The sequence below is a fragment of the Brassica napus genome, chromosome C1, assembly GCF_020379485.1.
Source record: "Brassica napus cultivar Da-Ae chromosome C1, Da-Ae, whole genome shotgun sequence".
NCBI classification, from domain to species: domain Eukaryota; kingdom Viridiplantae; phylum Streptophyta; class Magnoliopsida; order Brassicales; family Brassicaceae; genus Brassica; species Brassica napus.
The window spans coordinates 10,565,705-10,593,424 of record NC_063444.1 but is presented as its reverse complement, the minus strand read 5'-3'; the positions used below and the strand labels follow the sequence as shown (position 1 = coordinate 10,593,424).

The window sequence follows — 27,720 nt, the reverse complement described above, 5'->3', positions numbered from 1 at the left end:
TATATTGCACAAAGGACTTATTTCCCTTTTTGAGCCCCTGCAAGACCGACCCAGCTCCTCCTGTGATGTGCCTCTTAATGATAGCCGAAGCCTATCAATCCCAGTCTTCCCCGTATACCAAAAAATCCTTCGTGAATCCGAGAAATCTCGTAGCGATTTCGGTAAAACCCTTGTAACCATATACCCTTGTCGATTCCATGTCACTCTGATCTTGTCGTCCTAACAAAGATCTACTCGATCCCGTATCCTCCACTGATTGCCCGGATCCCATCGTCGAAAAAGCATGGAAACCCTAGAAAGTTGTCGCCGTCGCCAGAAAATATTGTTATAACACGCATCTAAAAATTTTAATTTTTATAGCAATTTAACGTTTTTTGTCAAAAAAAAAAATTTCCAAGAGACATGTGAGATGATAGATGATTAAAATTAATAATAGAGATTCATGTTCATCTCTTAAGTCTCCAATACGGGATTACATTACTGAAATGTAAGCCATTCTTATAGACGTTTTTATTTATTTGTTTGTTCGTTTCCTCTTTCCTTAGTCTGACACCTTGGTGGACAAAGAGAGAAGAAGGTCAAAGTTGTGTGTGTTTGACTAGATCTGCTTGCAATTCGTGATGCACATTTGAATCACGCAACTCAGATCTAGCCCGTACGTGATTTGCAAATGCAGGTTACACTTCGGTCGAGAATGATTGTGGTGCATTATATCCACTTGTCTCAGGTTGATCATAATCAGTCCAGTTTTGAGCATATATATCTCGTTCATCCTCAACAATCATATTATGCAATATGATACTCGATCTCTATGATAGCCAAATCGGAAATTTCCCACAAGCGAGCTGGAATGAATAGTTGTTGGGATTTGGATAGTTAAAAGAGTTGTTTGAAGGGTTTTGAATATTATTAGAAGGGCTTATTTGTGAAATAGCTAAGAAAAAAAAGGAAAATTAGTTTTGTAGAGAGAAGGTAGAGAGAGATAGGAAGAGAAAGAAGGAGAAAGGGTGGAATTTTAGTTAGATAGTGAATTATGGTTTTTTGGGTGTTATCTCACCCAATTTCCCTTATTATAAGGGTTTTGGTTGGGATCCATTTTTTCAAAAAAGATAGAAAAATATAAAAACGAGAGTTATGAGAGACTAAAGATAATTTTTTTTCTGTGTCCAAATCTAATGAAACAAGTCTCTATTTATAGAGTATGAAAATGATAAATTTTGATATAACTTTTTTTAAAAATAAATATTTTAATATACAATAATTGAATCAAATAATGTAGGAGAGAAAAAAACTAAAACACAGTCAATCAAAGAAAAGTCGCCAGAACCGCTTTCTCTTTGGCCAATGGAATTGCGCCATATCGAACTGTCTCTCTCCTTCTCAACGGGTTTATTTTTTCAGCTAGTTGTGTACCAGCTCATTTTAAACGCATGATTAAACATACCACTGCACCTGGTCAACTGTTGAATTAATATTTTCAACAAGCCATTGCACTCGGTCTAAGATCTTTTCTGTAATAATAGTGAAGGATAATCCAATAATATATTTCAGAAGCAGACTTACAAGTTACAATATAACCATTTACTAACAAAGCTTTTTACAAATGCAAAGACCAACTAAATGAATATATTGGTTTTCCAGTTGTCAGATTTGGAAGAAAACAAAAATATAAACAACAAAATAAGAAAGAAGAAGAATTACACAATAGTATTTGATAAGCCCAATCTTTAATTAATTAAAAGAATAGACTTGTAGCCAAACCAAGTAGACCAATTGATGCACTGATCTTCTTAGCTGCTCCTCCATTGGAGTTTCCTGCTTTGCAACCAAACCAAATTCAATTTAATTACCATAAAACCACCACAACTCTTGTTACAAAATTGCACTGAAAAGCTTAATTTCCAGAAAATTACAATCCCGCATTCCTTTCATGGCAGATTCTAGTAAAATTGTAAAGATTCCTGAACATTTTTGTCTATACATTTTTAATATTTGGAGACAAAACTGATTCTGAACATAATTAAGGTCATTTCTCTTTGGATTTTGGCAGGACGAGCTCAAGCGCTACAACTAATACAAATTATACACATAATAATGCAAAGATGTGAATATACCATATAATAAAATGCATACCTATATCATAAGATTGAAACTATAAAACTCCTACAAGGCTACAACCACACAAAATAAAAAAAGCATATAAGGCTGGAAAATTTAAAGTAGGTACCTTTGCAGGCGAATTTGTCAGCAACGCCACAGTCGTGGTGGTATACCTCCAAGAGAGCTTGTGTGACGTTGTTGTTAGAAGGATGTGCAATGAAATTGTCGCAGAGACAAGTTACTTGCTTACTGTTCGCCGATTTGAGATCATCGCAGCATTCTGTAGATGGCGCCAAATTCCCCGATAAGTAGCATTTTGTCATGATGTCAGTAATCAATATTGTGCACACTGGATCCAGATTTGGCATCGTTTGTGCCTCCGTCCACCGGGGAGCCATCATAACTGCTAAAAATAGCATCGCTGTCGCAACCGCAGCTGCTGCTGGAATCTTGTTAGTGTAAGCCATGAAAGATCGTTGTCTAAAGCGGGTAAAAAAGCAAATGTTTGTTTTGTTCGCTTTCCTTTGTTCGTATGTGACTTTCTCAAGAGTACATTATCATCATTTATATATACATGTGTGGGTAGAGTGTTCGAATGTACATTTTGATGATACTAATACAAAGTCTAACAGAGTTTTACATCGTTGACCAAATCTCTACGACTTTCTTATTTCTAAACCAGTTAGTTCCTGGCATTTGATTCGTTCTTTCGGATTTGATTTGATTATTTTTTATGAGACTGGATATATTTTATTAGAAAACATTAGAATCTTAGCACAAAATCAATTCAAATGTCCTGTATTTTCTGACCAAACAATAAATGTACACATATAAACATTAGCCCAAAATCTTAATGTTTTTTTTTTGATCAAATCCCAAAATCTTAATGTTTTTTCAAGAAAATAAAACTATATTTTAGGGGATGGGGCATTATTGTGTTAACGTGAGAGCCACTCTTGTACAACCGATCCAAAGCCAGCAACAACTAAGAGCAACCACATCAATGAATCCCTTTGGGTTCATTGGATTTTTTTATTATATTTATGGAGGGGTCAGAAATAGTGATGAACCTGTATTGATTGTGTTTTTTCATTGGTGAACCCGAATATGGAGTTCTTAGAAATTTAAATTATTTTTTAAATTTTTTTTTTGTTAAAAATTATTTAATACATAGAGAAATCTTAAACATACAAAGATTATTTATCAAGATTACCAAACTTTTGCCATATATTTTCAACTAAATCAGCTTTCAAGCGATGATGTATCTGTTGATCCCGAATTTGATTGCGAATCCCACGCATTTCACCGACATTAGAAAGGCTTTCCGTAGAGGAGACGACATCAACCTGGGAACTTCTGCTTGACTCTCCTGATTCGAATTCATCTGTATCATACTGAGTGAATCTGTCGCGTTCGTCCTCTACTATCATGTTGTGCAGTATGACACAACATCTCATAATCCTTCCTATCTTTTCCTTGTCCCATAGTAGTGCTGGGTTTTTAACTATTGCAAACCTCGCTTGCAATACTCCGAAAGCACGTTCGACATCTTTTCTTACGGCTTCTTGATGTTGAGCAAATAGCTGTGCTTTTGGAGTTTGAGGAAGTGAGATTGATTGGATAAATATTGACCATTTCGGATAAATTCCGTCGCTAAGATAGTACGCCATACGATAATTGTGGTTGTTGACCTTGAAATTTACTTTAGGAGCTCGACCTTGTATAATGTCATCAAAAACTGGTGACCGATCAAGAACATTAATATCGTTGAGGGTACCTGGAAGTCCGAAAAATGCGTGTCATATCCATAGATCTTGTGATGCCACCGCCTCTAAGATAATTGTCGGCTTTCCTGAACCACGTGTGTACTGTCCTCTCCAAGCTGTTGGGCAATTTTTCCACTCCCAATGCATACAGTCGATGCTGCCTACCATTCCTGGGAACCCGCGTAACTCTCCAATATCCAGTAGTCGTTGAAGATCATCAGCTGTAGGTCTTCTTAGATACTCATGGCCAAACAATTGTATTATCGCATTAGTGAAATTGTCCAAACATAAAAGTGCAGTACTTTCACCTAGTCGGAGATATTCGTCATACGTATCTCCTGATTGACCATATGCCAGCATACGTATAGCTGCTGTACACTTTTGCAGTGTAGATAGGCCGTACCTTCCGTGAGCATTTCTTCTTTGGTGAAAGTATGGAACTTCATTTCTTAAAGCATCCACAATGCGAAGGAACAATGGCTTGTGCATTCGAAAACGTCTTCTAAACATTTCCGATGGGTATGTAGCATGTTCCCTGAAATAGTCATTCCATAGTTGATTGTGTCCTTCTTCCCGATGACTTTCGTAGTAAGCCCGTCTCTTTGGTTTTTTTGCTTGATCATTAACTAGGGAGTCGACGAGATTATCAAATTCTTCGTCGAACCATTCTTCAACAGCTTCATCTACGCCATCTGACGATGAGGATGACATTTTTTGTTTTAATTTAGTAAAAATATGATTAAAGGTTAAAAAAAAAGGTGGAGATAGAATAGGAATATTTGGCTAAGTGTGTTTAAAAAAAAATGGATATCGAAGAAGAAAATATGATTAATGGTTTTTAAAAAAAAATTGGAGATAGAAGAAGAATATATGGCTAAGTGTGTTTTGAGTGTTTTGTGGCGTGGGCTTGAGTGTTTTGTGCTATATGATTTAAAGAAGATAGAGGATGATAGTTGTGTTCTTATTGTTTTAGAGAGAAGCGATGAAGAAGTACAAGTTTAAGAAAAAAAGAGGTGAACAATATTTGAGAGAGCAATGCATAAATGAGACAGATTATATAGTCATTGTTTTACAACACACGTGAAGTGTAGAAACCAACAAAATACTACACTTTCACACCCGTGACACAAACATAATTCATCAACTACAGCTCTACCTACTACAACCCGTGACTAGCCTGTAGAAAACTCTGAGATCATCATCACCCGTGACACAAACACACCTACTACAACCACAACTACACCACTAGCTAGTACAACCCGTGACCTGCAGAAGGAACTAAACACGCCAGTAGATGTTCAACCCGTGACCTGCACAACAAAAAACAAAAGAAGAAGCAAGACAAATAGTTAGTAACCAAGTAAGCAAATAATCAAGTTAGCGAATAATCAAGCTAGCAAATAATCAAGTAACCAAATAACCAAGTAAGCAAATAATCAACCCGTGACCTGCACAACCTAAACAATCAACAGAACATCATAACTACCTAAACAACTACGCAACTAATCACTGACCAGATCAAAGCATCTCAGCTACGAGTTTGTCCTTCAGAGACACCTCACTTTCAGTGAGAGTTTCTTTTTTTGACAGGAGACGATCTAGTAGTTTCTGTTTGGATATGTTTTGTTTCAAGTCTAGAATGCTCTGTAGTTGATCATATGCAGCTTCATTCCCATTCTTCTTGCGTTTGGCTGCTTTGGAAGCCTTAACACCAGGTGGCCTTACCTCTTCCGAGTCAGGTACCGTCTCTGCAGCTTCCTTCCTTTTCTCCTTTGCACCATCTCTTGGTAAAGAGATAGACCTCCATTTTTGATCGAACCGCAGCTCCCTCCACGCATGTTCAAGTGTGAACTTGCCGTGGTAGTCGTTGAAGAAGATGTCATGGGCAGACTTCATAACATCGTTCTCATTTTGGCCACTAGCTTGCTCCTTCAAAGCGGCCTGATAGCTTCCCACAAACTTAGACACCTGGTCATTGAGCCTTCCCCACCTCTGCTTACACTGACTCCACTCTCTAGAAGCAAAGCCTGTGAGCTGAGGGCTGGAATTGAAATAATCCTCAATTCTTTTCCAAAACGACCCTAACTTCTGCTGGTTACTAACTATGGGATCTTTGCTGGTGTTTAACCAAGCACTTATGAGGACTAAGTCTTCTTGTGTTGTCCACTTTCTCCTTTCCACCGGTTTAGGAACATCAGAAGACCCTACTTCTATGTTCACAGGGCCGGGAGAAGTAAGGGAAAACAGATCCATTGTGTTTCGATTGGTGTGTTTTAAAGTTGGTATGTGTTTTCAGAAGTTGGTTTGAGTTAAGGGTAGAAGGATTGACTATGTTTTTAAACTAATATTTTGGTTTGCGTTTCTAACTACCAAACATTGATTACACAGATAGCATTCATCAAAACACAACCACTTTCAAATCACATTTTAAAAACGCGAACAGAGTGCATTCATTACACATCAAATCACATTTTTAAAACACTAAACAATATTACACAGATAGAATTCATCAAAACACAACCACTTTCAAGCATTCATCACAGCAACCAACTACCCTAGTTCAGTTCGTACTATAGAGAGCATCACATCACTTTCAAAGCATATCAATTAATACAACACAGAAACTAGATTTATGAACATCTACTTTACTTCCTAGTCTACCTAGTGAAGTTCAACCAAGCAACCTACAAGGAAACGACTTCTAGGAAACTACTTCTAGTTCAGTTTAGTTTAGTTAGAGTGTTTACCTAAACAATTTCATTCAAAGCAGACCTTCTCCAGATTAGCCATCTGCACAGTGGGGTTATAAACGTCACCAGTGAGGTGATCAAGCAGCAAACTGAGCCTTTTAACATGTGCCTGCACATGGAAACATAGAAACCTTGTTAGTGAATTAAAAAAAACCCAAACATTACCAATATTAAGTTCCTATGAGCTACTCTTAAAAAACGACACTAACCTCAACACTCTCAATCTGTTTATTGAGATTGGGCACCAACTTGATCACCTCATCAGCCTCCTCCACACGCTTACGCAGGCGTTCGATCTCCTCCTGGACGCCTATTACCCAAGGCTGACGATAATGAAATCCATCAGCCTTGGGGACAACAAAAAAAAACATCAGACAACATAAAAAAAAAATTCTATACTAATATATGCGTCTGTTGAGGTATCTCTTACCTCGTAGTTTATGCAGCTGAAGAAGCGCTTCCCAGGATGAGTGTCGTACTCCTCCTTCCCGCAAACCTCGTCAATGATTCTCCCACCACAGGGACATCTTCTAGGAATCCCATATTCAGAATCGGCCACGTATCCCAACATGTTGCAGTTCTCCTGATGCCTTTTTGTATCTCTTCTCTCCTCTGCGGGATCCATCTGAAGCAGACAAGCAAACGGCTTACAATAAAATCACAAAATTATATCATGAACGGAACCCATAATGGAACCCACTATTCGATAACAAAACGCTTCGATCTAACCCAAAATGAAACCCATAAGACGATTCGGAACCCTAGAATCGAAACCCCCAAAACTCGAGTTTGAACCCTACCTCCAATACCCCACTAATCGACAACTAAACGGTTCGATCTTACCCAAAATGTAACCCAGATGACGATTTGGAACCCTAGAATCGAAACCCCCAAAATCGAGTTTGAACCCTAATTTGAGAACTTCACTAATCGACATTAAAATGCTTCGATCTAACGGGAAATTGACTCGACACTGACCTATTCTCGTCGAGGAGACACTCCGTCGTCGATTCGATGGAGAAAAGTGGAGAAAAGTGAAGAAAGATCAAAATCGCACGAGATATCGCCTCTCCGAAGAAAACCCTAGTCTTTTCTGGAAAATGAGAAAATGAAGGTCGAATCCCCTTTCGTCGTCGTGACGTCAACAACGCGGCGCCAATGGAACCGTGACACCTGGCGTGAACCCGCCTCATACCGAGTCACTCGTAAGACGCGGGTCACGGAAATAACCCCATTTAAACATTTCTTTTTCTATCCGGGCCTATGAACCCGAGCCCATGAACCCCATTACAACCTTCAATGTGGTTGCTCTAACAAGTGCCATTCGATTTCATTGGAAAGTACATTTTTCAAAATCCTTTCTTTCTATCACTTAACTGAACAGCATATGTTTTTTTTTGTAACTGAACATGCATATACGTTCGTGAGTTCGTTAACGATCCACAATTTCACATTGATGATGTTGGTGTGCCTAAATCTTGGAGTGTTGTGAGACGTTTTCGAAAATTAAGAAAAACTAGATTTTGAGTATATATATATATATTTTTTTAAAAAAAAAAATTTATATTTGTATTATTTTTTGTAATCATATTTGTGTTTAATATTAATTTAATTTAATATTTTTTTTTAATAACTATATTAAATATGTCAAGTTGCATAATCATACATTTATGTCATATGTATTTCAAAAATTATTTTTAAAATTTATTCCTAAAGTTTGGCAACATATTATATTTCTTATTAGTTACCTAACATAATTAGTTAAGAATATTTGTATCCAAAAAACCAGACTCAAAATCGACCCGAAAATCAAAGTCTCATAATTTATTAGGTTTGGTCTACATACTCGAACGGTTTTTAAAGTGTTATATCCAAAAATCAATATTAAATCCAACCTACACCGAAAGCCGAACAAAATCTTTGAAAAATATATGAAAAAGTAACTTTTAATATATTTTGTTTTATATATATATATATATATATATATATATATATAAATTGGTTAATAATGTCTTCACTAACTTTAAGTAAAATCACATTTAATAAATATTTTAAATCGAATAACTTATTTGAAACCCATTAAACTAAAACTCATAGAATATATTTTTATAAGTAATAACTTCTATAATAATATCATGTTCCTAATTTAATAGAATAGATAAATTAAATAATTTAATTTTCTTATAAACATCTATTTATATTTATTATTTATCTTAATTGACTCATGAATTTTTATTGTTGAACTAAACCTATATAAACTGGTCATGTTTCTAATTTAATAGAATAGATATTTATATAAATAGATTAATATTTAGAGTAGATGAGAATATTTATATAAACAGATGAATATTTTGAATAAAAATTACATTTTTTAAAATTTTGAAAATGTATTTGAATTTAATTTTCAAATACATTTTAATTTATTTTAATTTAGAAAAGGTGAAAAACAAAATTATTGAAACATATATGAAAAAATACTTTTAATATATTCAGTTATTATATTTATAGTCGTAACTATAATGAGTAATTAACATATCATTTTAGAAAGATGTATCAATAATGTAACTGCATACATAAATTAATTATATAGAGTAACAAGTTATATTAATCAAATAAAAGATTGAAATTCTCAGAAAAATGTTCAAATTATTAAATAACATACATAAATAATTTGGGTGGAATACTTACATAGCAAACGTAACCGAATAACATCTAACAAGTTTTCAATAATAATTTTGGCATAGAGTAATATTATAGTTAAAATCCCAAAAGGAAAGAATAATTGTTATATATATATATATATATATATATATATCTGTCTGTATTATGTATACGCAAAGCAGCCATACGGGAAAGAAGTGGTGAGAACCAAGAATTGTAGACATGAAATTACAAATATATATTGATTCATAAAAGGCATTTACGGTTATTTAGTTATACATAAAAGATAATAAAAGGCTTTTTAAATAAAGAAAATAAATTGTTGGACATAACATTTATCAATATGTCATGTTCCTAATTTAATAGTATTGATAGAGATACATATAATATAAAAGTTAAATTATGAAGCTAAAAGAACGAAAATACCAAAAATAGTCATATCTTTTTCTTTTCTTTTTTTTTTTGCAACTACAAAAATAATCATACCACAATGACTTTTTGGTCTCTTAAACAAAAAGAAGAAAACTCTAATAAGCATGATCAATTTTTAATATAAAAGCCCTAAATCAATATGTTTTAGCGTAATAGTCACATGCAAGCTTTACAACGAGTACTCTAATTGGATTAATCATCAATAAGGTCACTACTTGATTGTTTAAACCATTAAACAAGGGGCAACTTACAAAAACAAATTAATATAGCATTTTTCAAACTAATTAAATAACTAACACTTGTCTTTTTGTTTAATGCAAATATCCCTGAGTTGATGACATCGCATTTGATTATGATGAACGCTGTTTCTTAAGTGAAACTATTAACAATTTGATTATTTTTTTTTTTTGTTCACAATGCTTTATTTCACAAATTGTTATAAACTATTGTGCTATTTTCTAATAACAATTTTTGCCGTATGCACGGTTTTGGTCGCACTAGCTTAATAAATTTATACAAGCGAATTGATCAAAGTTTAGTCTTCTTGACTTTCTCAGAATCATTCAAATTCTTCAAAAGTAACATTGCTCTGTAAAAGCTTTCCGAGAGTTACCATGACTCGGTTGACCAAAAATATACCAGCCAACCGTAGAAAGACCCCAAAACACATTAGGTGCAAGAAAGTGGTTAAGATCTTGAAGCAAGCAAAACTAAATAACAATAATTCGATTCCATGAAGTAAAGGCAAAGATATATACACAATTCAAAGTCGGTTTATTTCACTAGTCAAGACCTTATCTCAATATGAATATGCCTTGTCAAACTTTACAAATGATGTATATATCCATCCAACAAATAACCTTGCTCCATAATATCATAACTAACCCCACGTTCTAATAAACTCTTGATATGTTCGTGTTGGTAACATATACTCTCATGACAGATGTTACACAAAACACTTTGTGTAATAAGAAACAAAACAACAATGACATCTAGCCGGAACGCAGAATATATAGAGTTTCTACTTTCTGTATTACAATATATAAATGAATTGTATTTTCATTACTAACATACTCGAATGACATCAAATTAAAATGTATTGGTATGTTTGTATAATCTACTGAGTTATTCACATAAAGTAGATGGAAGTCACATCTCTGTAATTGACATTTGCACTCTTTTTTTTCCTCAACTAGGAGAAGAAAAAAAAAAGCTAAATATTTATTTGTTTTTATTTATTTATTGAAGTCAAAGTTAGAGAATCTTGAAAGTCCGCTTCTGTCGGCAACGATCCCACGCGGCGATCCTCATCTGAACCTTCTCAAAATCCGATACCCGACAAGGTATCGTAATCCGACCCGATTGTTCAAACCCGTAAACCCGCTCCGCCTGCTCCAGCAACGCTCCGAACAGAGGATGGTTAAAGTAAACCACCGGAACCACCACGCGCCGCGTATCGTCGCCGGCTTCTCCCACGTGAACCACTAAATGTCCCTTGGGAACAGCCGCCGGTTTCGGTTCGTTACCTAACCGGGTCTGACCCGTTTTCTTTCCTCCGCAGAGTCTATTAGCTCCACGACGGAGGCACCGTGCTAAAGAACAGATTTTTTGAACCGGGTTGAGGATTCCGGTTAGACATTGGCGTTTCCCGGTTTGGATTCTTCTACTTCGGATTATCCATTTGAAGATCTTAACGAACCTGTGTCCGATCTTGAAACCTCGGAGCCTCTTCATTGTTATTCAGAAACAAAAATGAAAACTTTAGGAGAAATTATGATTTAAAAATACGTTTCAGAAATGGGTTTGAAGTGGAGAAGATGGTTAGATCGAAAAGAATGGAGCTTTGGTTTGAAGTGGAGAAATTATGATTTAAAAATACGCCGCTCTCTGTTTTGTGTTACAGTTCAAGATGAAGAAGAAGACTGAGTTGGTTCTGAGAATAGAGCAAAGCAACCCTCTTTATATAGCCTTTGAGGTCTGACCGTTGAGCGGTAATTTGAGTGTGCGTGCGTGTATATACCACATCACATGTGCATATTTGATGTGGTGTTTTAACATGTCACTAATACCAAAATATTTTTATTTTTATTTTCTTGTAAATAGTTTAATGTGTATTTTACAGTTTTTTTTTTCTTGAAAGAATTTATTCATTGTGTTCTCTATCATGTAAAGTTAACAAAGAGATTTTACTTTTTTTTTTTTTTTTTCCTAAAACAAAATTAATTCTTCGTATCACGAGAAATTTATGTTTATCGAACCTTCGTTGCTGTTTACGCACAGGAGGCTATTTTCAGGTAAGACCGAACTCTTCATTCAAGAGTATTTGTCAAATTGTTGAACAAACAAATAACATGCTATTCATGATTTTATAACAAGAAGCAGAACGAATTAATGGTTAAGCTTATGTTTTCGGTGACCAGACCTTTTTGTATGGTGTATTGGTGTGTATCATTAGTGAAAAGTCATAGCGTGTTAACGTTTGAAGGTCAAACTCTCAATTAATGTGCAAAGGCTTTTCAAAGTCAGGCTCAACTATTGTACGGTAATATGCAATTTAAGTGTTGACCTGACCCAAAAGTTTCCTTTTAATAATTTCATTTCCCTAAGTTTTTCTTTGGTTACAAGATCGTTGTATAAGAACTTTTGAATGTTGATGCATCAGCAAGGTGTCAGTGTTCTATATACACGTTTTCTATTATATTTTCTCTATTTGAAATATCCAAAGTGATTTTTATGTGTCACTTGTTATCAAACACCAAGATATACACACTAGCTAGTGAAACATTTATGCTTACGCAAGTGAGTTAAAACAATGTTTGTTGTTGTAACTGATCTAAAGGCCCGATCTGAGTTTTTTGTTATTATAGTCATTTGTTTTTTTTTTTTTTTTTGAAAACTATATAGTCATTTGTTTAATCATCTAAATGTTCAATATGTCGTCTAGTGTACATGCACATATGGGTGTGTCTATCAGTCTACTATGAATATGGACTAGTTAAGTCTTAGTCTAAGTTTGATAAGAAAACTGGATCTATATCCATAATAAAATAAAGAAAAACATAAACGGCCATGTTTAAAGATATACCTCAGATATGGAGATCAAACATAAACCTTCTACAGATATGAAGTTACTTCAGGTCAAACAAAATAAATATTGTGAGAAATTTTTTTATTCCTTTTTTTAATAAAACAGAGGATGAAGACAAAAGCCAAACATGTGTGTAGGAGAGACATGGATTAGAGATTTGGTCGGCAGTCGGCACGGCGCGTACAATCTGCGTAACATGCTTCGGTTCACAGAAAGTGCTCCCTTTCCTTTTCTCTTTTAAAAATCGTAATATTCCAACAAGTTTTAAAAATATATGTGACTAAGACATGTTTTTGTTACCAGGTCGAGATTTTCTATACCAAAATTCAGACTAGCGTCACACTTTTTAGTTGGTAACTCTTCTATATAGAATCAATAATTTGATATTGATCAATATTTATATGGTGATTGACTTTCAATCACGGCTGGTCAACTAGAATATGAATGCATTCTTTAGATTATAAGAGTACCCGACGCTCTATAGGCTTCGCAAATTAGTCTCGACCACGGTTTAATGGTCTCTCGTTTATTACAAATCTTTATTAGGGGTTAAAAGAAATGTTTATAAATCTCACACATTCTCAATAGTGTTTTGTGGAACTATCTTCATCCAATGGTCACTTTATTAATCCTTTAGATTGTAAGATTTCGTCTCAAAAATTAAATAAAAATGGTATATTATATACTATAAAAAGGTGGTTAAGCATATTCACCATCATTTCTTAAATACAATATATTGCTTCTGAAAAAGTTGTTTGGCCAAAAACAAATGAAAAGAAATAAAATGGGAGGCTTTATCGAAGGGAAGGATAGGAAGTAACAAATGTATGTACTTTCGTGTACCTAATTTTGAAGCATTCGGTACAATATACCCAATTACCCATCATGCATGTGTTCTTACCTTGTGACTTTGTTTTTTCTTTAACTTCCATTCCCCAAATCCATTTCTGTAAAAAATATGTATGACATATAACTAACGTGGATATGCTGGTTTTGATTTACTTATTCTATTAGTTAAAGCATAGTTGAGTTGTTACAGCATGTCTAGAAAACATCAGAGATTATGAACTAAATGAATGTGATTAATTTTGCATGTTGTCCTGAACTTAATGATTACTGTGAGAAGTTTACATGATTTGTGTTTTGTTTTGATGGCCTACCCGACATAATCGAATATTTTGATACAGTATTGATCACAGATTCACAGTTAGCCTTCTATCCACCAACGAAAGGAATAAAAATCTTGGGATATAACCATATAATCCAGGATGAGTATCTAGATAACCAGTTCCAAAAAGCTTCACATGATAATATGTAATAATTTGACAATAACTCAAAGATGTATCTTTTGATGATAAGTTTCGAGAGCTCTTAATACTAAACTAGATCTCGATCCGCGCAACAGCGCGGATTTTTGTTTTCATTTATTTTTATATAAATATTTTGTTTTCAATTCTAAATTGGTATATATTATAATATATATGTGTCTATCAATTTTTAAAACATAATAAGTTTACGGTATATTTTTTTCATTGAATAGATTGTTTCAAACTTTCACATGTATTTGTATCTTCTTCTATATATATATATATATATATATTTTTTAGATTATTATTTCATTATTAAAATCATAACTATATATATAGAGATTAGTAAAATATTGTTTTATTGTCATATTCAAAGATATTGTAACATTTCACAAATTTAGAAAGATTTTAAAAAATTAACTTTTCGCTTCATAGATTTATGTTATCGAGTAAATAATTAAACATTTAGTTTTTGTTTAATCTTTAAAATAAAATATATAGTTTAAAATTTATTTTCATAGGTTTAAGGTAGTAAAGATTAATCATTGTTAAATAATATGATTTTTGTTATTTAAAAAAAATCTTTATAATTTTAAAAGTTAACATCGACAAATATTTAAATAATTAACATATAAATGTATAGTATTACAACATTAAATTATATCTATTTAATTTATACTATCTATAAATCCAATGGATCATCTATTGTTTAAATCCAATTATTGATAGTCCAATAAAATTTTTTTGTAGACCTAAAATTTAAATGATAAGATTAGAGATTAAATAACATGACTATGACTTTCTAGAAATAGATCCATTAGGTATATTTTTTTAAAAAAATCACACATGAATCAAAGTTGTGACTTCTCTTTTAATATATAAGATAAACCAGATGATTTTTTTTTAAAAAAAAATAGACCAAATGATCTTTTTTAAAAAAAATAGACCAGATGAATCCTCCCAAACGGACCGAGTAGAGATTGAAATGACGACAATTTTAAATAATATTATTTTTATTATATTTTGGATAATGAAACAATAGTTTGGCTTCATTTGGATTAGGGGTGTTCAATCCGGATATCGGGTTGGTTTCGGTTCGGTTCGATTTTTTTTGGTATTTCGGTTAGTAAAATATAACTACTATTCTAAATCCATATTTACTTTGACTTTAGTCTTTCACATACTTTTGAAAGATTTCAACTGGACGACTAAATTGATCAGCTAATCTTGTTACTTTAAATCATTAGTATTTATATATATATATATATATATATTATTTAGTTTGAATATTTATTTTAAAAAAATTCATATGCGTTATATTTTATGATCATTTGTAACTTATTATAACAAAAAAATAATCTATTGATCACAAAATTTTCAGAGTGGAAATCTTCAAATTTCTAATAATATATAGATGTTTCGAAAAATTCAAAATATAACATATAAGAAATGTTTTTATTATATATTTAATGTGATTTTTTAATATCTTTCAATAATATAAAATTTAAAAAAAAAGAACTAAGATACCAAAATTGTTATCAAATATTTATTATTCATAATAATTAATTTTCATATATACGTTAATCATATTAGGTAATTTCGTAGCTTCTAATGAAGGAAAGTGCAAAAAAAAATTTTGTAGATTATTTATCAATTCGATAGTTAGTTTGATAAAAAATATAATGTAAGTTAAGATGGACCAACCTATTTTTCTAAGAATAGTATATTTTATATAGTCATTTATTAAATGAGAATTTATAATCATACAGTTCTATGATCATTCATATCGTTTTATAACTGAATATTTAAATCATCGATAACAAAATTTTCAATGTGAAATCTTTAATAAGTTTATAATTTATAAATGTTTTTGAAAATTCATTGAAATTTTTAATATTAAAATATTTATGTAATCTTATGGTATATAGTTTAATATATATATATATATATATATTTTTATTATTAAATGATATCTTTTACTCATATGGTTTTAAAATCATGTGTATCTTCTTATAATATTAAATAAAAGTTAATATTAATACAATTTTATGATCATTTGTAACTTATTTTGACAAAAAAATAATCTATTGATCACAAAATTTTCAGAGTGTGGATCTTCAAATTTCTAATAATTTATAGACGTTTTGAAAAATTCAAAATATAACATATAAGAAAAATAATAAATGTTTTTATTATATATTTACTGTGATTTTTAATATCTTTTAATAATATAAAATTAAAAAAAAGAACTAAGATACAAAAATTGTTATCAAATATTTATTATTCATAATAATTAATTTTCACATATACGTTAATCATATTAGGTAATTTTGTAACTTTTATTTAAGGAAAGTGCAAAACATTTTTTGGTACGTTATTTATCAATTCGATAGTTAGTTTAATAAAAAGTGTAATATAAGTTAAGATGGACCAACCTATTTTTCTAATAATAGTATATTTTGTATAGTTATTTATTAAATAAGAATTTATAATCATACGGTTCTATGATCATTAATATCGTTTTATAACAAAATATTTAAATCATCGATAACAAAATTTTCAATCTGAAATCTTTAATAAGTTTATAATTTATAATTTTTCTTGAAAATTCATTGAAAGTTTTAATATTAAAATATTTATGTAATCTTATGGTATATAGTGTTTAATCTATATATATATATATATATATATATTTTTTATTATTAAATGATATTTTTTACTCATATGGTTTTAAAATCATGTGTATCTTCTTATAATAAAAATGTTAAACCATTGATCATTAATTTTTAACATAATAATTTTAATAGCTTTAGTCATTTATTGTCGTTTTTAAAAATTCAAAATATAACATATACGAAAAAATCTAAATTTTACTTTTATAGCTAATTTGATTGTTTAATTTATTTTAATAATATAAAATTAAACAAAAATGATGGAGGAGATATAAAGTGTTATCAAATATTTATTATTAAAATCATTAATTGTCATATATATATTAGCCATTTATGGTAATTCCGTAGGTTTTATTTAAGGAAAGAAAATAGCATATCATATCATTATATCATATAGTTTGACCAACTTATGTATCTAACAACATATAAAAATCGAATGTGGACCTACTTATTTTTCAATTGAATGTAATTGACTACCTAATTGAGTGCCACATATGCATTGAGGTCTCTTTTAATTAATACAAAATTGAGGTTACATCTTTTCAAATGTTCCTCAATTAATATATAGGGGATTCTACGTATGGGGGGACCATTGCACGAAATAAGTTATATCACAGTTTTATAATATAATTTGATGTATTATTTATAAGATTCAATGTGTTTTAATTATGTAAATAGATTATCATAATTTATTGAACATTAACCCCTTTAATACTTAATTATGTGATTGTGTACTACAACAAAAAAAACTTAAGATATTTTTAACTGTGTTTGGTAAACTTTCGAAATCTGAAATAAGATCACTTTCAAGAACACCTTAATGGTGATGAGCCGTAATCCGTATGCACAAGACAAAAATACGAGCAGCGAAAGACTAGCAGGGAAAGTAAAACGTCAGATATGTTTCGGGGACAAAAAGACAATATGATCAAATGAAAATAAAGTTTGAGAGGCCATATTCTAAATCTGTTCACTTGTTGTTAATCCGCCAATCACGGATCTTAACGTTTTGCTGCTAAATATTCATGCTCCTTATCCTTTTGACATTTTCTGACTTGAATTATATAATCACTAGAATCCAACACCAAACTAGTCAATAATTATACATCATTCACCAACCACTGTTGGTATAATCAGATTCCTAAAATCATATATCGTGTTATCGAACTATCAATTTACTAGATTTCAGGAAATGAATTATATTTATTTACCAATTAAACGACAAAGAGAATAAAGAAAAAAAACTTTGTCATGGCTACATAATTTTTTTTTTTTTTTGAAACTTGTCATGGCTACATAAAACAGTGCATTATTTCTAGCATATATTAATGGATGAAATGGTCTTGCATTTGTTTACTATTCGTAATTACATGTTTACATTTAGTACGCTGGAAAAAAAACTTCTTAAAATTAGTGTATACTTCTTTACATATGAGACCAAAGAGGGTTTTCAGCTAATCCGCTGTTTGCATGGATCTTGCTAGTCGCTGAGCAATGAAGGTGACAACTTTTAGTGAACATTATACCAGTTTAGTTTTTATTTGTTGCTAAAAATGTAAATATCATTAACAAATTAATGAAAGTCTGATTACAAATAGTTGCAATCAAGTCTGCTTCAAAGCAAATCCAATGCAATGGGCTGCAAAAAAGATTTTAAAAAACCTATTACATCAAAGAACCGAGTTTGTTTTTTTTTTTTTTTTTTTTTTGTAATCCAGGGTTCCCCGCGAAATCCCTGGGCCCGGTCAGGCAGCAAGCCAGCTTCACCCGGGAGGTTTTACCCTGAGCCCGAAGACCCAGTACCCGCTTTGGTGTCCAGATGAGGCAGGGTAGTTTCCGCATAGGGGGGATCGAACCCGGATGGTGGTTGCCACCACAGGCCCGTCCTTCCACTTGGACTACCTCGTCCGGACAGAACCGAGTTTGTTCAGAAGAACCAAACTTGGAACTACATTCAAGCAACAAAAATCCACTTTAATTCCTAATATACTGGATAAAAAAATTTGGATAAAAAGAGTACACAAAAGGAATTTAATGAATCAAGACAACTTTTTGCGTAATTGGTAATAGTACTCTTTTTGTAATGTATGTGAGATATATAACAACTATCCGGTTCAATATCATCAAAATTCTCTGTACATAAGACCTTCACAAAATAATTGAATAGAGAAGCCAACGTTTGTACCGACTATTAAACATTTCATTTAGTTTCACGGGAGGTTAAGAGCAGATTGGACTGGTATAGTACTATTAACTGAACCGAACGAAATTGAAATTCAGAAGTTTCTGGTTTAGTTTCCAATATAACCGACATCACCGATTCAGTTATATCGCATTCCCTCCAAAAAACAGAGCAACCTCATGATATAAAGAACACCCGAGAAGAAAAAAACTTAGAAACAAATCGTCTCCAAGAAAATGCCTTTCTCTATCTTCTCCCGCAAGAAACCCACTCGCCGGTTCAACGACTTCTACTCCGACTGGTCCAAAACCCTAACCGACAACTGCCTCCCTCTCCTCCGCCAATCACTCTCCTCCGCCTCCGTCCTCTCATCCAACGTCGACCTCGTCCTCCGCCACCTCGTCTTGTACTACGAAACCCTAGACCTCGCCGCCGACCCCAACACCATCCCTTACCTCCTCTTCCCTTCGTGGCGCAACTCCCTCGAGACGCCGTTCCTCTTCCTCGGCGACATCCATCCTTACCTCCTCACCAACCTCCTCCGCTCCTTCATCGACCGCGAGAATCAAGATTCCGACTACGAGGACGAGGACACCCTCCGCTTGATTCCGGACCTCGTGAACCAGCCCTTGAAGATCGCCACCGCGTGGAAAGATCCGTCGGACGAGCTGGTGATGAGGATCGATCAGATAGAGTGTACGATGAGGCTTATGGTTCCTGTTCTTATGGACCGTGTGAGGAAAGCGCAGAGAGGGTTCGTGTCTCGCGTCTCGGAGAACTGGATCTCGGCGTATCAGGTGGGGAAGAAGAAGAAGACGGCGGTGACGGCAGCTTCGGCGGGTGTGGAGGATGCGGCCAAGGGAGAGATGGAGGAGCTTGTGAGTATCTTTGTCGACGCGAATCGTTTGAGGAAGAGTGTGATCATGGACATTGTTGGAGCTACGAGCGAGCATCAAGCAGCTCTGTTTCTTGAAGGGTTGTGTCAGTTTCTTGCTGGGTTTAAAGATCAGGTTCTTCTCCAAGATTTCGAGGTCGTTGCATTGCCCAATTAGGAAATTAAAAAACTTTGTTTTCTTCATGGTGGAATCAAGATTTGATTAGTTGTAGAAAGTTTTCAAAATTTTGTAAATTTCTGTGGAGTTTGCACCCGGTTATGTTAGATGTTTCATTCTATAGAGACAGCCAGAGCCGGTTATCATCCCGTTATGTTGAGATTTTGTATAGATGATATGGTTTTGTAAGTTTTCCTCTTTTCTGAGAAATGGAATGTTGCTTACTTGTTTAGCTAGGAGGCTTATCCAGCACCTACAAAAACAGAACACTCTTAGATCTAAGTTTCTTCTCATACATAATTTTGATGGACTCTCAAAGAATGTGAACTGCTAAGAGTCTATTTATTAATGTTCGTGTGTTAGTTTAGAAAATACTAACATTAATTGAGAGTCGGTCCAAATTATGTATAATGTTGAACGAATATAACATGTCAATCGGTTTGTTTGGAAATTTTCGGTTTGGTTTCTAGATTGATTGGTTTTCCTTCCATTTTAACATGTTAAACCAGATTTTGCATCTAGCTGCAGCTGCCCATCAATGGAGCCCATGGCATAGCTGAGAAATATTATTGAGCCCATAAGCCTAGAATTCTGTAGAATATGTATCTCAGTATCTGACCTTTATGTACAATTGTTTCGACTATGGTAGACTAGGCCCACCAGCGCTAGAAACGTTTTAAAAGATTTAGGAGCATATCGCCAAAAGAAAAACATAGTTGAACTTTGATGTCGATTAAATTAATCTTATAAACGTGTCGTACAAATACAACTCACTGCTGTTAGGTTTATATTTATTTTATTTTAAGAACTCACTGAAACAGTTTGATTATATCGAACCAATTTGACGTTTACATGATTTGAAACGCTAAAAGTGAAGGCAATTCAAAGTCTTCAACAACTCTGTTTTAATAAACATAAAGATTTGACAATAACGTCGGCGTCGACCATCTAAGTAATCTCCTTTAGAATAAACGAGGGAGTTAATTAATCGGGGGTACTATATATAGAGTGATAGAGAGATTTCAACCGATTTGAAATTATCAAATGCTCATGCATGTAATAATAATATGCATATGGCCTGGCCAAACTAGTCTTATATTATAACTTATAAGATACACGACTTATTATCGAGGACTTGGTGAATCTATTAGTGCTTAGCACTTCTTCCAATTTATTTAACGAGCCGTATGCTGCCTTTTGTTAGCTGGCATGTTTGAACATGCGTATAAAGGTTCATTGGTCATTTTTCTATGTTCAGATCCAATATAATATAAGAAATGTCATTCACATGAAAATGATATTATATTTTACTCAAATCGAAATACATTCATAATCGAAATATCAAAGTCTTTACAAAACCTGGTGGCAAAACGAAATAGCCCCAGAACCAAGAGCCCCTAGGAAGCGGTAACTAGAATCCACACTAGGGTGACTTAAACCCACACCGGAATGATTTAAAAAAACATAAATCTACACCGACATAGAACCAAATAAACAGTTACCATCTACGCAGAAGAAGAACATAAAACTTAGTAGACTTTAAAGCTAAGAGAAAGCTAATGATCAGGAGTTACCACTGCTGCCCATAGCCCGCCACCCGATAACCTCCACTTCTGCACACAAACCACACTTATCGCTGCTGCCTTACCCACCAATCGATAAGACCAAGAACCGGAGACTTCATAACTCGACAAGGGGAACCGCAGCTCAGTCCACACACCTTGGATATTTAAACGTCCAAATTCCTTAGAAAGAAGCTCTCCCAACACACGCTGAAGATGAAATCATGCCAACCAAACCTCTTGGGACACACTCACAAGAGAAAAAACAGAGACATGCAACCAATGGACACAATACCCCCAGAAAAAGGACTACTAAAACAAGTGACACACTCCAAGCATAGAATCAATTAACCGATCAAGCCTTTCAACATCTCAACCGAAAATGAGAAAGGGTGAGACTAAAACGAGCAAGACTCACAAACTGATGAACTTCCATTTCTAGATCTGAAACACGATCTGTGCTGCCACAACCGACCACAGCCACAGCCGCATCTACTAACCAAATGAATCACGGTTCCGACATAAGCATGACGAAAATCATAGAGAAATGGCAGAGCTCACCAAACTCATGAACCAGCACGAACATCAACCCAAAACTCAAAGAAAATACACATGATAAAGCCCATGACATAAGGATGAAAATCTACAAACGATTTGACCGGCGATGGTGTTAACTGAACCACCACGCGCCGGTCACCGGAGAAAAGCCAGATGTTGACGATGGGAGGAAGAGGAGAGGATGCGCAGAGGAAAGAAAAACTAATTGATTCCAAAAAATGATATTATTTATTCGGGGGACTATCTATCAATCGATTTTCTAGATCTATTAACATTTAAAAAAAAAAACTCAATACAAAAATTAATTCACGTAACATGTGGTATATGAGTCGTTTCTACTGTTAACTAGTATATAACTAGATCGTGATTCGTGAATATAGGATCTTTGGGTACTGTTTCTTGATAAAAGAAACGAATTAGTTTCTTATAAATTATAATGAAGTGGTTTTTGAATTTTGACTATCTGTATCTGGTTAGAATCTCATAACTATTATGAATACGTACTTTTTTGGTAAACATATAAAAATATATTACAGTTTTGTGTTTTTGACAAAAATTACAATGAAAATTAGTAGCAAAAAAAAAATTTAAGAAAAACACTGCAAACACTGAAAAAGGTAGAAGACTAAACAAAGAACGAACAAAACAACACTCTATACCTCCGATTGCAATGAAACCATCTAAGTTGCATAGATGAGTCCCTCTAAGTTACCACAAGCTACATGTAAAAAAAAACATCCCTCAAAACCTATTCCACTCCTGTAATTTTCCAAAATTCTAACACTGCTAATCTGCGAAGGAACTCAGACACAAATTTTTTTAGAAACATGATGCACAAGGAACATACAACTCCACCGGTTAAAACCGACTAAAGGTTTAGCTTGTGTTTTTTATTGTACTGATCTAGCAGGACCTTTGCAACACGGTTTATAAGTTTTGTATTTAGGATTATGAATATATACTTTATGGTAGATATATGCATATTTTGTTACGAAATTACCCTGAAAATCAGGACCGGTCCTGGGCAAAGCCTAACGAAACATTGCCTAAGGTCCTTAAAAATTTTGGAAGAAATTACATAGAGAAAAGCCCCCAGAAATATTTTTAGGACCCCTAAATTTACGAAAAAGCGAATTTTTTTAAAAATCACCTACAGCCCCTTAAATCTCAAGGCCGGTCCTGCTGAAAATTGTCATCATGTTATGCAGAATACCATAGTAGCAAAAATCTCAGGGCCGGCCCTGCTGAAAATTGTCATCATGTAATGCAGAATACTTTTTTGGTAAACATATAAAAATATATTACAGTTCTGTGTTTTTGACGAAAATTACAATGAAAATTAGTAGCAAAAAAAAGATTAAAAAAAAAAACACTGCAAACACTGAAAAAGGTAGAAGACTAAACAAAGAACGAAAAAAACAACACGCTATACCCCCGATTGCGATAAAACCGTGTAAGTTGCATAGCTGAGTCTCTCTAAGTTACCACAAGCTACGGGGAAAAAAAACATCCCTCAAAACCTATTCCACTCCTGAAGTTTTTCAAAATCCAAACACTGCTAATCTGCGAAGGAACTCAGACGACTACAAATTTTTTTAGAAACCTGATGTACAAGGAACAGACAACCCCACCGGTTAAAACCGACAAAAGGTTTAGCTTGTGTTTTTTATTGTACTGATCTAGCATGACCTTTGCAACACGGTTTATAAGTCTTGTGCTTAGGATCATGAATATATACTTTATGGTAGATATATGCATATTTTGTTACGAAATTACCCTGAAAATCAGGACTGGTCATGGGAAAAGTCTAACGAAACATTGACCATAGGCTCCTAAAAGTTTTGAAAAAAATTACGTAGAAAAATGCCTCCAGAAATTTTTTTGGGCCCCCAAATTTACACACAAAAAAAAAATCGCTGAAATTTTTTAAAAATCGCCTACAGCCCCTTAAATCTGAGGGCCGGCTCTGCTAAAACTCAATACAAAAATTAATTCACGTAACATGTGGAATATGAGTCGTTTCTACTGTTAACTAGTATATAACTAGATTGTAATTCGTGAATATAGGATCTTTCAGTACAGTTTCTTGATAAAAGAAACGAATTAGTTTCTTATAAATTATAATGAAGTGATTTTTGAATTTTGACTATCTGTATCTCGTTAGAACCTCATAACTATTATGAATACATACTTTTTTGGTAAACATATAAAAATATATTACAGTTCTGTGTTTTTGACGAAAATTACAATGAAAATTAGTAGCAAAAAAAGATTTAAAAAAACACGGCAAACACTAAAAAATGTAGAAGACTAAACAAAGAACGAACGAAACAACACTTTATACCCCCGATTGCGATGAAACCGTCTAAGTTGCATAGCAGAGGCCCTCTAAGTTACCACAAGCTACATGAAAAAAAAAACATCCCTCAAAACCTATTCCACTCTTGTAGTTTTTCAAAATTCTAACACTGCTAATCTGCGAAGGAACTCAGACGACTACAAACTTTTTTAGAAACCTGATGCACAAGGAACAGACAACTCCACCGGTTAAAACCGACTAAAGTTTTAGCACTACAAGAAAACACATGCTTAATGAGGAAATTTAACAAGGAAAAACAATCCTCGTAAATTTACGTTGATTTTACGAGAAACTTACATGGAAAAATACTGTCATAGTTATTTCGTCGTAAAGTCGATGTAATTTGACGTGTCTTTTAAGAGGAAATACTATTTCCTCGTAAATACGACGTAAACTTTGCGTGTTATTTACGACAAAATAATTTACGTGTATTTAGCGAGGAAATAATCCACCAACTTTGTAGGTGTTACACGTTTTTTTTGCCACCTAATTAATTTTCGTCGTAAATTCATAGGAAAATTACAACTACCAGATTCGAAATTTCCTATAAATATGGATGTTTGAACATCATTTTAAACACACCAACAACAAAAAACGTGAAAAAAATGGCTGGCTCCGGGACTATTTACGAGTGACGAAAGAATACCTTGCGGGCCTGGAGACATTTAAGCATCAAGCAGATTCAACACCGCTCGCCCAAGAAAGTGGTAAGATGTTCTGTCCTTGTCGGAAATGCAACAATTCGAAACTGGCAAACAGTGAAAATGTTTGGAAGCATTTAATAAATAGAGGTTTCACGCCAAATTACTATATTTGGTTTCAACATGGAGAAGATTTTAATTATGATCAGAATGAAGCTAGTAGTAGTAATAGCAATTTTCAGGAAAAAGAACCGGTTGATCATCATTTGCATAATGAACATAGTTACCATCAGGAGGAGATGGTAGATTATGATATGGTTCATGATATGGTAGCTGATGCATTCGTAGCTCATGATGAAGATGAAGAACCTAATATAGATGCAAAAAAGTTTTACGAAATGTTAAACGCGGTGAATCAACCACTTTACAGTGGTTGTCGAGAAGGTCTCTCTAAATTGTCGTTAGCTGCTAGAATGATGAATATTAAAACTGATCACAATCTACCTGAAAGTTGCATGAACGAATGGACAGACTTGTTTAAAGAGTATTTGCCGGAAGACAATGTGTCTGCTGATTCTTATTATGAGATTCAGAAACTGGTTAATAGTCTTGGGTTGCCTTCGGTGATGATAGATGTTTGCATCGACAACTGCATGATCTATTGGGGAGATGATGAGAAGCTAGAAGAATGTCGATTCTGCAAGAAGCCACGATTCAAGCCGAAAGGACGGGGATGTAATAGGGTACCGTACCAAAGGATGTGGTACCTACCAATTACAGACAGATTGAAAAGATTGTATCAATCAGAGCAGACTGCTGGAAACATTTCATCCATCAGATGCAAGAGCCTGGAAACATTTCAACAAAGTACATCCGAATTTTGCTAGCAATAGCCGGAATGTGTATCTCGGACTATGCACAGATGGATTTAGTCCATTCGGAATGTCAGGGAGACAATATTCATTGTGGCCAGTCTTTCTTACACCATACAACCTGCCACCGGAGATGTGCATGCAACGGGAGTTGCTATTCTTAACCATATTAATACATGGTCCGAACCATCCAAAAAGGTCCCTGGATGTTTTCCTACAACCACTGATAAAAGAGTTGAAGGATTTGTGGTCAACAGGGGTGAGGACGTATGACTGTTCAACGAAGACGAATTTTACGATGCGAGCGATGCTTCTGTGGACCATAAGTGATTTTTCTGCCTATGGGATGTTGTCTGGATGGACTACACATGAGAGATTAGCTTGTCCATATTGTAATGGAACGACATATGCGTTTCTACTGAAGAATGGTAGGAAGACAAGTTGGTTTGATTGTCACCGTCGATTTCTTCCCATTGGCCATCCTTACCGAAGAAACAAGGATTTGTTTAGGCACAAAAGGGTTGTGAGAGACACTCCTCCTCCATATCTAACTGGAGAACAAATTGAAGCGCAAATCGACTACTACGGAGCTAACGAAACAGTTCGTTAGGGTGGTAATTGGCATGTCCCTCGTAATATGCCTGATTCTTACGGTGTTTATCACAACTGACACAAGAAGAGTATATTTTGGGAGTTGCCATATTGGAAGGGTCTTCTTCTGCGCCACAACCTCGATGTGATGCATATAGAGAATAATTTCTTTGAGAACATCATGAATACAATATTGAATGTCCCAGGGAAGACAAAAGACAACATAAAATCGAGGTTGGACTTGCCGGATATTTGCTCAAGAAGCGAGTTACATATTAAAAGCAATGGACAAGTTCCCGTTCCGATATTCAGATTGTCTTCAGAAAAAAGTCGGTGTTGTTTAACTGGGTCGCATCAGAAGTGAAGTTCCCCGATGGGTATGTTTCGAATCTCTCTAGATGTGTTGAAAAGGGTCAAAAGTTCTCCGGGATGAAGAGTCATGATTGTCATGTCTTTATGCAACGACTACTGCCCTTTGCATTTGCGGAGCTACTTCCAACAAACGTACATGAAGCACTTGCAGGTACGTAGTGTATTATATCATAATAATTTTATAATGATCTAATTTGTAAAATAATATATGACTAACAATGTGTTTAATTGTTTTTGGAATATAAAAGGCATTTGAGCATTTTTCAGAGATCTGAGCACACGCACTCTTAAAGAAGAAGTTGTGGAACAGCTTCAGGAGAACATTCCCATCTTGTTGTGCAACTTGAAGAAGATATTTCCTCCCGGATTTTTTGACGTCATGGAGCATCTAGCCGTCTACCTCCCATATGTGGTATTGCTTTGTGGACCTGTACATTACGGATGGATGTATCATTATGAGCGAGCCATGAAATATTTGAAGGGAAAAGCAAAGAACCTCGCCAAAGTTGAAGGTTCTATAATTGCTGGAAGTTTGACGGAAGAAGTTTCTCACTTCACATCGTACTACTTTGCGTCAAAAGTACGTACCCGGAGAAGAGCTCCAAGAAGATATGATGATGGTGGTGTTGCGCCAACATATGCAGTTGCTGGTGTTCCAGACATCTTTAGCCAGATTGGGCGACTCGGTGGGAAGTCTAAAGAGGTTTGGTGGTCGAGTGAACAAGACGCTCATAGTGCACACACATATATTCTAT

The 27,720-nt window shown here is 34.0% G+C and overlaps 6 protein-coding genes across 7 annotated transcripts; 1 reads left to right on the top strand and 5 right to left on the bottom strand.

Moving 5' to 3' along the window:
• Nucleotides 1–1,525: 1,525 nt before the first annotated feature.
• LOC106443413 (non-specific lipid transfer protein GPI-anchored 33-like) lies at nt 1,526–2,663 on the bottom strand. Of its 2 annotated transcripts, none has more exons than XM_013884980.3 (2): nt 2,228–2,663; nt 1,526–1,818 (listed from the first exon to the last, which is right to left on the bottom strand). In XM_013884980.3, the coding sequence occupies exons 1-2, from the start codon at nt 2,565–2,567 to the stop codon at nt 1,736–1,738; spliced, it is 423 nt and encodes a 140-aa protein (XP_013740434.1). In that variant the 5' UTR covers nt 2,568–2,663; the 3' UTR covers nt 1,526–1,735. The 2 variants fall into 2 exon arrangements, with proteins under 2 accessions (XP_013740434.1, XP_013740435.1); XM_013884981.3 differs by having other exon boundaries at nt 1,526–1,815.
• A 633-nt stretch (nt 2,664–3,296) lies between these two features.
• LOC125579792 lies at nt 3,297–3,770 on the bottom strand. Its single transcript, XM_048743640.1, has one exon. It carries the CDS (start codon nt 3,768–3,770, stop codon nt 3,297–3,299), a length of 474 nt encoding a protein of 157 aa, XP_048599597.1.
• Nucleotides 3,771–3,899: 129 nt separating this feature from the next.
• Nucleotides 3,900–4,577, bottom strand: LOC106358746. Its single transcript, XM_013798553.2, has one exon. It carries the CDS (start codon nt 4,575–4,577, stop codon nt 3,900–3,902), a length of 678 nt encoding a protein of 225 aa, XP_013654007.2.
• An 807-nt stretch (nt 4,578–5,384) lies between these two features.
• LOC106358756 (glutathione S-transferase T3-like) lies at nt 5,385–6,119 on the bottom strand. Its single transcript, XM_013798561.2, has one exon. It carries the CDS (start codon nt 6,117–6,119, stop codon nt 5,385–5,387), a length of 735 nt encoding a protein of 244 aa, XP_013654015.2.
• A 4,583-nt stretch (nt 6,120–10,702) lies between these two features.
• LOC106374383 (auxin-responsive protein SAUR36-like) lies at nt 10,703–11,897 on the bottom strand. Its single transcript, XM_013814429.3, has one exon. It carries the CDS (start codon nt 11,441–11,443, stop codon nt 10,964–10,966), a length of 480 nt encoding a protein of 159 aa, XP_013669883.2. The 5' UTR covers nt 11,444–11,897; the 3' UTR covers nt 10,703–10,963.
• Nucleotides 11,898–18,393: 6,496 nt separating this feature from the next.
• On the top strand, nt 18,394–20,240 carry LOC106374394 (protein INAPERTURATE POLLEN1-like). Its single transcript, XM_013814436.3, has one exon. The coding sequence runs from the start codon at nt 19,195–19,197 to the stop codon at nt 20,008–20,010; it is 816 nt and encodes a 271-aa protein (XP_013669890.2). The 5' UTR covers nt 18,394–19,194; the 3' UTR covers nt 20,011–20,240.
• The last annotated feature ends 7,480 nt before the right edge of the window (nt 20,241–27,720 follow it).

Bases quoted from the DNA above. Each gene is read 5' to 3' on its own strand.
- LOC106374394 (XM_013814436.3), top strand. From the start codon at position 19,195: ATGCCTTTCTCTATCTTCTCCCGCAAGAAACCCACTCGCCGGTTCAAC.
- LOC106374383 (XM_013814429.3), bottom strand. From the start codon at position 11,443: ATGAAGAGGCTCCGAGGTTTCAAGATCGGACACAGGTTCGTTAAGATC.
- LOC106358756 (XM_013798561.2), bottom strand. From the start codon at position 6,119: ATGGATCTGTTTTCCCTTACTTCTCCCGGCCCTGTGAACATAGAAGTA.
- LOC125579792 (XM_048743640.1), bottom strand. From the start codon at position 3,770: ATGGCGTACTATCTTAGCGACGGAATTTATCCGAAATGGTCAATATTT.
- LOC106358746 (XM_013798553.2), bottom strand. From the start codon at position 4,577: ATGTCATCCTCATCGTCAGATGGCGTAGATGAAGCTGTTGAAGAATGG.
- LOC106443413 (XM_013884980.3), bottom strand. From the start codon at position 2,567: ATGGCTTACACTAACAAGATTCCAGCAGCAGCTGCGGTTGCGACAGCG. The intron at 1,819-2,227 runs GTACCTACTTTA...TTGGTTGCAAAG, and splicing joins TGACAAATTCGCCTGCAAAG to CAGGAAACTCCAATGGAGGA.